Source organism: Oncorhynchus clarkii, chromosome 29 (genome assembly GCF_045791955.1).
Source record: "Oncorhynchus clarkii lewisi isolate Uvic-CL-2024 chromosome 29, UVic_Ocla_1.0, whole genome shotgun sequence".
NCBI classification, from domain to species: Eukaryota; Metazoa; Chordata; class Actinopteri; order Salmoniformes; family Salmonidae; genus Oncorhynchus; species Oncorhynchus clarkii.
The window spans coordinates 4405906-4418445 of record NC_092175.1 but is presented as its reverse complement, the minus strand read 5'-3'; the positions used below and the strand labels follow the sequence as shown (position 1 = coordinate 4418445).

Below are 12540 nucleotides of genomic sequence, written 5' to 3'. Positions count from 1 at the left end.
ATTTAAAACCATGACCATGACAATATGGAATAATTGTCCATTCCATATTGTCAATTTTACTTGGACCTGTCCTCTTTTTAGGATATGTTTTTTGTTAACATGACAGCGCATTTTATATTTGATCGAGCGCCATTTAGGTTAGGCTATTTGACCGGCTGCATGATGTAAAAAGTGTCCTTCTCATACATTTTATCTCCAGCCTGTAGGCTACAAAAAAATTCTTTCCACCATATCCTGTATCTGCTACATGATTTATGATAGATTATGTTTTTGAAGGAACGTTGGTGGAGCGCCGCAGAGATGTGTCTCTCCAACAGGACCCTGGAGAGGCGCGCTTGGAATGCACAAACAAAATATTTTGCCCCCCTGCCTTTGACAAAGTGGGCAGTGCTATCAATGTTCAGCATCAGCGCTCACCTAAAACGCCCATATGCCACTGGTTGAGAGAAATTGTCATTGTTTTTAGGCAGACTTGTCTGAGGTTTTATGTGTTGTTGTTGGAGGTGCGTCTTGGTCAGTTTAGCTCAGAAAATGCCGCACTTGTTAAACTGTCAGCCCTATTCCTGTCTAATGAGTGGGTCGGCCGTGGGTCTACACAAAATCTGTCCACAAAAATAAAACCATGAAGTGAGGGACATTGTACAGAGTTCAATGACCTTTCGAATTTGGTCAACATATTTTTTGTTGTTGCTAATTTGCTACGTGAGGTTTATTTGATCAAGATGACGTTTCGTAATGGTTAGGTTGTTAGGAATGCACTGATATAAATGGAGACGTGTGGAATTTCGGCAACTTTGGAAAAAAACACACTTTATATCGGAGTTGTGTCTGTGGTTCACACTCGTATCTGCCCTCTCATTGGCTAGAATGGTCCCACCTTATCTGCATTAATGCATGTGTAGAATGTATCTTTCCAAGACACTTCTCACACGTAAGATACAGTATGTTTGCATTTACCAGTTGGATGGAAATGCTAAAAATATATCAACAGAACATTTTTAAAAAGTGTTATGATATGAGATCAGATATCCAGAAATCATTGTGTTAACTTCAATTTATTACCTGAGATCTTAACATATTTTTGGTGGAACTGCAGTCACGTATAACCTCATTATCAGTTTTGGAGGTGGAATGCTACTCCCTCACCATGTAGGCAGCTGTGTGTTGGATGACACTTACAGAGCTTCACACACACACACACACACACACACACCATAATTCAACACAAAATCACACAGCCCAGTACCATGTTTCTATACTGGAGGTTCATCATCTCAACATCTATCATCCCCCCTCCCTCCCTCCCTCCCTATATGGGTTTCTACCTCCTCTCCCATCACCTTCACAAGGTAAAGGACACCAAAGAAAACTTTGGCATAATTCAAAACCCAGTCAGTGTGGCAGTTTCCAAAGACAAAGTTCCAATAACATCGATAATCAAGTCCTAAAAAAGAGTGCTGTGAAACAGAGAAACAACAAAGGGCTAGCAAGCAGCAATCCTTAATTCTCCACAGGAGGTAAAGTAGACCGAGCTTTGAGAACCAAAATTACTCACTACTTGGGACTAACAACCTGTCATTTTCACATAATATATACAAACCTACCTGTCACACAGTCTTATCTGTCACCCACATATGTATCTCACACAGAGCTCTTGAATGTCACACATAACTTCCTATCACACAAAGTTTACACAGACCTTGCCTGTTAAACAAATACAGTCCTATCTGCAATACCCAGATGTACTGTGTCTTTGAGCCATGAAGGTAATGTTAAGCCCCCCCCTCTCCTCCCACCCGAACAGCCCTTAGTTCATATGAACGCTCAATTTAATTACACATTCTATATTACAGAAAGTGATTTGATCAATTGATAGCGACAGAGTCACACATTGTATAAGATTTCTTCCCAAGCAAAGCCCAATTACTTAGACTTTTCAACTTTAGAAGGTTGTAGCTTAGCTTCTGAATGTTGCATCTTCCTCTGGCATTTTACAGCTTGTTTCTAGCCTAAAGCACTACAGATGTATGTCTTATTTTAGATCGGCATAAACAAATGCAAATTGTAAAAAATAAAATAAATAAAACAAGAAATATCCCTCAAATCAAGGAAGGTCTCACCCCCCCACTCCCCAGTCCTCCAAACCTGCAGTAGCCTCACCCATTCCATCCCTACCCCCCCGTCCCCTAAACTTGTAGTACCCCAGGCGTAGCCGCACCTGTTACAACCCTCAGCGCTACCACCCCACACTCCCACAAACTTGCAGAAGCCTAGCTCCACCCGTTTCCGCCCTACCAGCACAAACAGCTGGGTAGAAGGAGACTGAGGGAGCCAAGAGCTCTCAGCACATTATCTCACTCAGCAGGGGGCCCAGGTATCAAAGGGAGATACACATGGCCAAGAGACAAACATGCCAAACAAGCACGATACAACATGTTCATCTGAAAAACACTACTCCGATTCATTAGCATTAACATCGTATGATCACTTGGTTTGAGGTAGTTTGAGATGAGTTTGAGGTGTCTCCAACATGTTGAGAAAGTAAAGAAAAAATTAATTAAAAGAAGAGTTGTTCCCTCAACTTGGGAATGGGCCTGTTCAAGCACAACTAAGAAAGTCTTTGGGCAACATTTTCATTTTGCTTAATCTCTCTGGGATATGTGGGACGGTAGCGTCCCACCTCGCCAACAGTCAGTGAAAGTGCAGGCCGCCATATTCAAAACAACAAAAATCTCATAATTACAATTCCTCAAGCATACAAGTATTTTACACCATTTTAAAGATAAAATTCTCGTTAATGCAGCCACAGTGTCTGATTTCAAAAATGCTTTACAGCGAAAGCACCACAAACGATTATGTTAGGTCACCACCAACTCACAGAATAACACAGACATTTTTCCAGCCAGATAGAGGAGTCTCAAAAAGCACAAATAGAGTTAAATTAATCACTAACCTTTGATGATCTTCATCAGATGACACTCATAGGACTTCATGTTACACAATACATGTATGTTTTGTTCGATAAAGTGCATATTAATATAAAAAAATCTCATTTTACATTGGCGCGTTACAGTAGTTCAGTAGTTCTAAAATATGCGGTGACTGTGCAGAGAGCCACATCTATTTACAGAAATACTCATTATAAATGTTGATGAAAATAAAACTGTTATACATGGAATTAGAGATGTACTTCTTAGAGATATACTTAATGCAACCGCTGTGTCATATTTTTTTTTTTAAACTCTACAGAAAAAAAGCAAACCATGCCATAATCTAAGTACAGCTTTCAGACAACAAAGCAGCCAAAAAGATATCTGCCATATTTTTTTTAGGGGTGGATCAGCTTAATATTGAGGAAAGAATATTGGTTCCATCAATGTAATTGTCTGCATCATTTCCAATCCCCCATATATTTTGGGGGTAAATATATACTGTATATATCCGTACATGCATGCATACATTTACACATATATACATACACATACCTACAGTATATAGACATACATACTTTTTAAAAGAAAATACCTTTATTATTATTCCCCGCAATCCCTTCCGCCAATCCCCCAATTGGAGTAAACTAATAAACACTTTGGCTTTTACCTTCAATTTATACATCTTATACACATTTTACAGACACAGTCTATTTTACAATATTTATTTTTTGTTTGTTTTTAGTCCTTCCTCTATTTCTGATGTCCATCCAGTTTGATTTATATTTGTAACTGTGCTATTTCCCAAAAGTTCTGAACATATATACATTTTACAGACCCCGTATGTTTTACATTGGTTATCTTGTTTTTAGTCCCACCCTTCAGCTCCATTCAACCCCTCCCATCTGTCTCTCAACATCATCCATTTTGGATTTCTATTTGCCATATATTTTTCAACTGTGCTATGATGCTTCACAAACGAATTGAACCTTTCTATTCTCATAGCTTCTATAGATTGTAAATTAAAAATAAACATTTTTGCTAAAATAATTATTATATTATTGATTGATTGATTGACAATGGCTTTTCAAATCACCCAGTATTACTATCTGCAGCATTAGTTCTAGGCAAATGTTGCAATTCTTAATTCTTCCGTGACCAAAAACGAGCTACATATGGACAGTACCAAAATAAATGAACTAATGCCTCCTCACAGCAAAATATGCAGAGCTGGGAAGATTGTATATATATAACATTCTATTAGTTGCAAGAATATTGTATAGTAATTTAAATTGAAAAATTCAAAGTTTTGCATCCGGCATTGTTTTACGTATCAATTCATAAACCATGTGCCATGGAATGGGTACATCGAAAATTTATATGGCACAGCTGTCAGTTTTTTGGTCCATAAATGAAATTGGTATATGTTTTTATTTATCACACTTTTCTTTAACCATTTATGTTCTTTAATACAGGGCCGACATACAAGTTCCTTACTTTTTTCCCCTTCTACTTGCCTCTTTCCATTTTTGTGGTAATGCTGCAATTAATTGGTTGTAATTTTGGGTAGAGCAGACATTTCCATATGTCTGTGTTAGCTGCATGTGTGACATAACACCACTAGTCCTATTTATGATATTTCACTAAAATTATACCTTTTTTTTTATTTCTTCAAAAAATAGTTTTTTTAATCAAATAGTATATTTGAATTTAACCACAATATTTGTTGTATTATTTGTTCTGTCTTTTCAGGTGGATTACACTGAAATTGCAACCAACTTTCTAAGGCTTGTTTAAAAAAGAAAGATATTTTGGAGATGATTTCCTTTTCAAACAATCGAAAGCGGGCCGGTGTAATCTGAATAAAGGGGAAAGGGCCCTTCTTGAACATAGGATGAAAATTTGTACCGATTTACTAGAGAACCAGGGTAGTCAACATTAGTCGTAAATAACATTATAAATATTCACTTACCTTTGATGATCTTCATCAGAATGTACTCCCAGGAATCGCAGTTCAACAATAAATGTTTGTTTTGTTCGATAATGTCCATTATTTATGTCCAAATAGCTTCTTTTGTTAGGGCGTTTGGTAAACAAATCCAAAAGCACGTTCAGGTCGCGCCGAACGTCGGACGAAAAGTTTAAAAAGTTCCGTTACAGCACGTAGAAACATGTCAAACTAAGTATAGAATCAATCTTTAGGATGTTTTATAATAAAACTTCAATAATGTTCCAATTGGAGAATTCCTATGTCTGTAGAAAAGCAATGGAATGAGAGCTAACTCTCTCCGGACCTTGCCTCAGAGCCTGTGGCAATCTGCCAGACACTTGACTCATTCTTCCCCCCTTCACAGTAGAATCCTCAAACAAAGTTCTAAAGACTGTTGACATCTAGTGGAAGCCTTAGGAAGTGCAACATAACCAATATCCCACTGTATCTACAATAGGAGCTGAGTTTAAAAAACTACAAGCCTCAGATTTCCCACTTCCTGGTTGGATTTTTCTCAGGTTTTCGCCTTCCATATGAGTTCTGTTATACTCACAGACATCATTCAAACAGTTTTAGAAACGTCAGAGTTTTTTCTATCCACTACTAATAATATGCATATATTAGCATCTGGGACAGAGTAGCAGGAAGTTTACTCTGGGTACCTTATTCATCCAAGCTACTTAATACTGCCCCCCTGTCACCAATAAGTTAAACAGCTGCGCTGTGAACTAACGCACTGCAACATTCAAAATAATGGTAGAATACTATACCTCGCGATTGCAGTGCTTGTGGCGCGTGTACCGCGCTTTAAGTAATTGGCGAATTAAATTAGGAAGGGGCATCGCGTGGTGAAATATCGGAAGCCATTCACTTTCAATTAAAGGAAAGTGAGAGAAGCAAAGTGGTCGGGGGAACCGTTGAGCGATGCGAGCATAGGCGGGAAAGCTAAACTTGCACTAAAGTTGGGGAAAGCTGAACATTGTAAAAAAATACTCTGCAATATCATGACGTAAATGACCAATTGATGCTCACAATAGCTTCCAACCCCTACTGGATTGTCTGACAATGGCTGTTGATACGTAGCACTAGCTTGCTTGCTTGCTGGCACCCACATGAGAGCGATGCTAGCGTGGCTGGGCAAGTGCTGCTTGTATAGTGTAAATGCTCCGTAAATCTGCGCTTAAATTTAAGTTTCTCCTCATTGTAATTGATAAAAAGAAATGCTACAACATAAATCACGCTGCAGATATAATTTTGTTTACACTATGCATTAGCTCACAGCGCAGGTGTCTTTGTGACAGGAAAAAGTCACCCTCTGTGTGCCTTTTAACAGACGTCTTGATGCCGCCTATAGCCTGCCACCCTGCCTTATGCTTTCTGTCAGATTACCAGGGAGACAAATGTAGGTCTTCACCCTCATTGCCCTCATCCTCATCCGTCTCTGGCCACAGCAGGGCTTTCTGTCTTGGGCCTATAATCCACTTAGGTGGCTCTTTCTATTCTTCCTGTATGGCTCTAAGCCGGAACATCGATTCCATTATACAGACTCACTCAACGACCTGCTGCCTATTCCATTAGAAAGGCCCAATCCACGTCTGTGCAGAGTCCTAATCCTAATACATTATACATTCTAGAATGGTTTAGAATGGTCGTTGGTAGCAGCGCCCCCCTCCCCACTCCATAGCTCTGGATAGCCAGTGACAGATGGGGAGATGAAGAGGGGAGAGAGAGAGTCAGAGTTCCGGTTATACAGTGAGATAGCACCGTTTTTATAGGGCCTGATCAATACAGTATGACCAAGCAAGGTGTATGTACAGTACCTGAGTAGTATAGAAATGATTTAATCTCTTGAGGAATATAGACCTATAATAAGTGAAGAACAGAAAAATACATAAACAGACAGTTCTTCAACCCTTGAGGGGAAATGGGTCAATCCTTGAGGGGAAATGGGTCAATCCTTGAGGGGAAATGGGTCAATCAGAATCAATCTATCCAAATATCCCAACCCCTCTGTCCCTCCACCACCTTGCTAACCCTCTCTCCAATTTCACCCCCCTAATCTCTCTTCACAGTCCACCTCTTCATCATCCCTCCATCTCTCTATTCTGTCATTCTCCTTGTCCCCTTCTCTATCCTCTGTTCCCCTCCTCTTCATCCCTCCATCCCTGTACTGTCCTCTACCCTGTATGATCTCCAACAACCTTGTCTCCCATCCAGGTTGCTAAATGATTCCAAACATCCGGCACATACACAGATCTAACAACCCCCCCACACACACACACACACAACCTCTCCTCCTCTCCTGCATCGGCCCTTAATGGCCTATCGGGTTAGGATTACCCATTGCTTTCTCTCACCTCATTGAGTTAAATTACTGATTATTACCTTTCCCTGTTTAGTGTCCAGTCACTGAGCTGCTGCTGAAGGGGCCAGGAGTGGGGAGTGCAGGGGCCACACGAGCCCTTCAGGCCACACGAGCCCTTCACTGTCGATATCACCACCCTATGTCATTACTGCGGCGACCTGGACTAGGAAGCACGCCATTTGGTCTTCTTTTATAATATAAAACCAATTTTAGCGCGAGCGGTCCCAGCGGTGCATCCGCAACGGGGGTAAATATTCATTATTAAAATGTTCTCCCGAGCAGTTTGGAAATCCAAATATGTTCCGTGCCAGATGAGATGGCTCAGCCCTATTGTCCCGAGGGAACATTGACTAATCGCCTGGCCTTCGGAAATCAATATCCAACGGTAATCATCAGACACCTCCGATTATACAGTAGTGTCCGGAGACCCCCCCCACCGGCCCATTGACCGACCAACCCCCATCACCCAATATTCCCTCCCTCCTTCCCTCCCTCCATTCAATCCCAGAATAACAGCATTGATCAGTGATTATGTTACTGGGGGTGTGGGTGGGGATGGAGGAAGACATCAGGCGTCAGTCATTTCTATGGGGGCTATTTGGGTCCCCCTTGTTACCGGACGCAGCAGCATAGTCAGTATTGTGTTATAGCTTCTTTGCTCGATCCGGATGTAAAGGGAGAGACTGAGAGATGAGGTATGTTCTGTAGGTAAGGAAATTACAATATTATATGGACATTTAACTAGCAGACGCTTTTATGCAAAGCAACTTAGTCAATGCGGTTGTTCAGTAGCTATTGCTCTAGTGAGAAATCACAAAACAACTGATGTATTTGATTAGGGGAAATTGCACAACATTGGTAAGTTAAGTATTGGGCAAAGGGGCTTGGTCAGGGTTGTTGGGTTTGGGAGATAGGGTCAGGAGTTATTCCTGACCAAGTGACCAGAAAGTAACCAGGATACTCTAGGCTCTACATCTAGGCTATTTCTGGTCAGGAAAAACTCCATGCCCAACCATGTGAAATTGCATATCCCTCCCCTCTTTACACCTTTCTTTCTATCGCTCGCTCAGCTTTTCCCTCTGGATCTCCATGCTAAGCATGAAAAGTGTCTGTGATCAATACCTCCAGGCCTGCTCCTGCTTCTAACCACAGGCCGGGGGGTGGCAGAGCTACCTGGGGGGCTGGAGTGCTGTGTCAGCATCCACTCAAGACCTCAAACACCCCTATACTCCTCTTCTTCTCTCATCACCTCTGTCAACCAACACTTCTTCAACACAATCCCTCACTCACACATTTCTCACTTTTAACACTACACACCTCCACCCCCCTTCTCTTCTCCTCCCCTCCTCCCTCCATTCCAATATGGCTGTTAAATACCATTCAAATGTCACCCCTGCCATTTTGATTGGAATAATAATTTTGAGAGGAGGGAGAAATGGCTTGTTGATGCTAAGCAGGCGGTGCAACAGCGAAAGCCATCTCTCCCTGTCACAAAGTTGCCGTGTAAGAGGTTCCCAGTTCCTGCCCGGCCCCACAGCGCCACAGTAGATGTGGACACAGGTTTATGTTAAGACCACCGAGGCCATGTGTTAGCGTCGTTCATCATCACGCCTTAGTAGACCAATGACAGCGACAGTACTAGGATTCATGCACAGGGAGTAACAGAGGATCAGTGTAAAGGACCTATGATTAGTGTGGTTATGTATGTTGGGGAGTGTGAAAGTGGGTATGAATGTAACAGTGATTTAATTATAGCTTTCTAAACTAACAATAAGAGTAGCGTTTTCAGGTGTTTGACCTATTTTCAGTGTCTGAACCTTGAAGTAAACTCATTTACCCAGCAGCCAACACTTCTCTCTATAAAACACCTTGGTCCTGCTCAGTAGAGAGCAAACCGTAGTAGAACGTAGCAGAACATTAGCCTCAGAAAATGGACAAGTTCAGGTAGAACGTCCCCGTTTCACTCTGTTTCAACGTCTCCACCGTACTGAACATGACGCTGTTCTCTATCGCATTTAACAGTAACTCAATCTTACCTTGCGGGCACCTCGATGTTGGAGATTGCGTAAAAGTACTTGAGCAGGTTGTCCCTCTGCATGTAGGTTCCCCCCAGGGCCGGTTTGAGCAGCCTCAGCCTGAGGTTAGTGAAGGTAAAGAATTCCCTCAGGCCCTTCATACTCTCCATACGGGTGTACAAGCTGTCCATGTTGAGCAACCTAGGCCCGGCGAACACTGCGAAACGCTCCCGAACCTCGAACTTTACGTTCTTATCGTTCTTCGATCCCACCCAGCGTGAGAACTGCTCGGTGCAGATGACAAGGGTAATATTTGCAGGCGATAGGTCGGGGACACGCTTTGGTGCCATGTTAAAGGACTCGAGACAATCGTCAGCGTAGAACTGGTAGGGCTGCCAGGTGCGGCCGTGGTCCATGGACTTGTCCAGCACCATTAAGGTGGGGCGGCCGTACTCAAAGGTAATGGCGATGTCGTCCGTCAGCTCCAGGCTCTTGTTCCAGGCTAGGGAGATGTTAGCCAAGAGGGGTTCTGGATAACGGGCCCATGTGACTGTCTGCCAGTAGGTGATGCGACCGGTGTGCTCGCGGTCCTGCATCAGCTGAGGAGGGTGGGCCAGGTCCGGGTTGGAGGCGTCACACTCGTCACTGCACAGGTACGGGTTCTCCTGCAGAGTCAAAAGAACACAAACGAGTCAGTGGAAAGACAGTAAATGGATGCACTAAATGATTCTCAAGTCTTAGGTGAAATGGAATATAGTCTATCATCAGTCCCTTCAGGATTCTGCAATCACAATTTTCTTTAGCAAAATCAACATTTCCCCGCAAATTTGACCAATCACAACTATTTCAGCATAAAACAGTCAAATCATCACAATATTATCATCACCGCAGTACATAGAGGGCTTGCAATTTCAACCAATCACTGCACTTTACTGCATAATATGGTTCAATCGAGCCTCACATCAACAATCCTTTTCCCTCGTTAGCTAATTTTCACAAGAGATTTGACAAAATCACCTACTGGCAGACAGTCACATGGTCCCGTTACCCTAAACCCCTCTTAACCAACATATTGGTTAATATATTGGCAAAATGTCAGAACTTACGCAGGAAAATCAAGCATTTTCGTCCACAAATATCGTAAAAAATGCAAAATCCTGGACTATATGATGCAAAAGAAGAAATTCCTGTACCTACTTTCATGCTCCTGGCATTCATCCTAAAACTTAAACCGAAACATTTAATATTACATTTAAAAAAGTGAAAAGTAAATGATTTCATGCTTAATCAAGTTGGTGAACTGTGCCTGTACAAAAAACTAACCAGTCAGTCAAACCCACACTAATAACAAAATAAAGTTTACAGTTCTGTGCAGGCTGAGTTTATAAATCATCTGATTTATGATGACACTGAGCTTAGAGAAAAAAACAAGCATATGCAAAATCTAGTGGTGCGAGGGTAAGAGAAACTTCTCAGAAGAAAGGAAAAGGGGATACCTAGTCAGTTGTACAACTGAATGCATTCAACTGAAATGTGTCTTGTACATTTAACCTAACTCCTCTCCTTAACTGCCTTGCTTACTGCCAGAATGACAGATTTTTACCTTGTTGGCTCAGGGATTTGATCCAGCAAGCTTTTGGTTACTGGGCCAATGCTCCTACCCACCAGGCTACCTGCCGCCTGCTTGAGTGGGGTACTCAGATCCTAGCCTCAGGATAAAAGTCTCTGCGTGATGACGTAGCGCACATAAAAATTATTTTGCATTTAAATTCCCATGTTAAAAAATACAAATACAAATTCAACTTTACTGATAGTTCTGTGCCCAGTCTGGTTTTGGCACGTGTGCTCTAGCTAACAGTTTACAGATACAGTTTAGATTATTATGGACATAAGAGCGAGATTATTTTAAGTTGTAAATACGGCAGCCAAGCATCATCGATCATCATGTCACCAGAATAAAACCCTCGATATTTATTGGAAAAGAGCATCAAGCTTCTCACCTTACACTTTCACCACCCATGTGAAGTTCATCGTAACTTATTTCATCTGTAGCCTAATAAACTGCATGCTTTCTTTCCCGAGTCGTAGCGGGAGACCCATACAACATGTCATCTCATGACTCTGTTGTGGAATTGTGGAATCAAAATATTTCACAGATACCGGAACTTGTAACAAAGTAACAGAGCCGGACTCTTCATTCTTAGTATTTGGCTTTCATACAGTCTTACCCTGACACCCTTACATCGTCACTCCACTTTATGAATCTTGTTGTCTTACTTAGTTTCCATTCTCTTATTGACTCAGACATTGGGGCATAGATTCTATTTGTGGCGTGACATGCACACTCCTATTGGTGCCTATCACGGATTATCTCATGTTCCTGTCCAAATGTCTTCACAAGTTCAGGCCGATGTTGTCTATGTATGATTAACCCATGTGCATGTCCAGTAACCTTCACAAGATCAGATATGGCCCCGACCAGTGTTGGTCTACCTTGCCTCATCCACACAGATTCTGCTTAGGTTCTGTTTTTTACATGTCTAATAGTTGACTCGATGTTGATCCAGCTTTGTACACTCACATGGGCTCAGCCTTCATTCTGCTTACACATGTCTAATATTTAAACGTATATCGATTATTCTTTCTACTTCAAAGAGAACAGTATCGGTACTGAGAATCATCAGATGACTGGAAACTCTCCAACAACTCCAAGTTTACATCGATATGATGGTTATTACAGTGCCTTCAGAACGTATTCACACCCCTTGACTTTTTACACATTTTTTTGTGTTACGGCCTGAATTTTAAACAGATCAAATTGAGATTTTGTGCCACTGGCCTACCCACAATATCCCATAATGTCAAAGTGGAAATATGTTTCTTCAATTTTCTTTTACAAATTAATAAAAATGAAAATCTGAAATGTATTGAGTCAATAAGTATTCAACCCTTTTGTTATGGCAAGCCTAAATAAATTCAGGAGTAAAAATCTGATTAACAGGTCACATGATAAGTTGCATGGACTCACTATGTGTGCAATAAAAGTGTTTTTAACATGATTTTTGAATGACTACCTTGTCTCTGTACTCCACACGTGCAATTATCTGTAAGGTCCTTCAGTTGAGCAGTGAATTTCAAACACATATTCAACACAAAGACCAGGCTTTCCAATGCCTCGCAAAGAAGGGCACCTATTGGTAGACTGGGGTGTTTTTCAGGATAAAAAAAAAATAGAATAGT

The 12540-nt window shown here is 41.4% G+C and overlaps 1 protein-coding gene across 7 annotated transcripts in view; it reads right to left on the bottom strand.

The window, feature by feature from the left end:
* LOC139388422 (netrin-G2-like) overlaps positions 1 to 12540 on the bottom strand; it is a 166035-nt gene that overhangs the window by 128514 nt on the left and 24981 nt on the right. For all 7 annotated transcript variants that reach the window (XR_011629286.1, XM_071135072.1, XM_071135071.1 and 4 more), the window contains exon 3: positions 9322 to 9965. Coding sequence is in view for 6 of the 7 variants with exons in the window: in XM_071135072.1 (XP_070991173.1) it covers positions 9322 to 9965 (644 nt within the window). In the remaining variant the exon portion in view is untranslated. The remainder of the gene's footprint in view (positions 1 to 9321; positions 9966 to 12540) is intronic.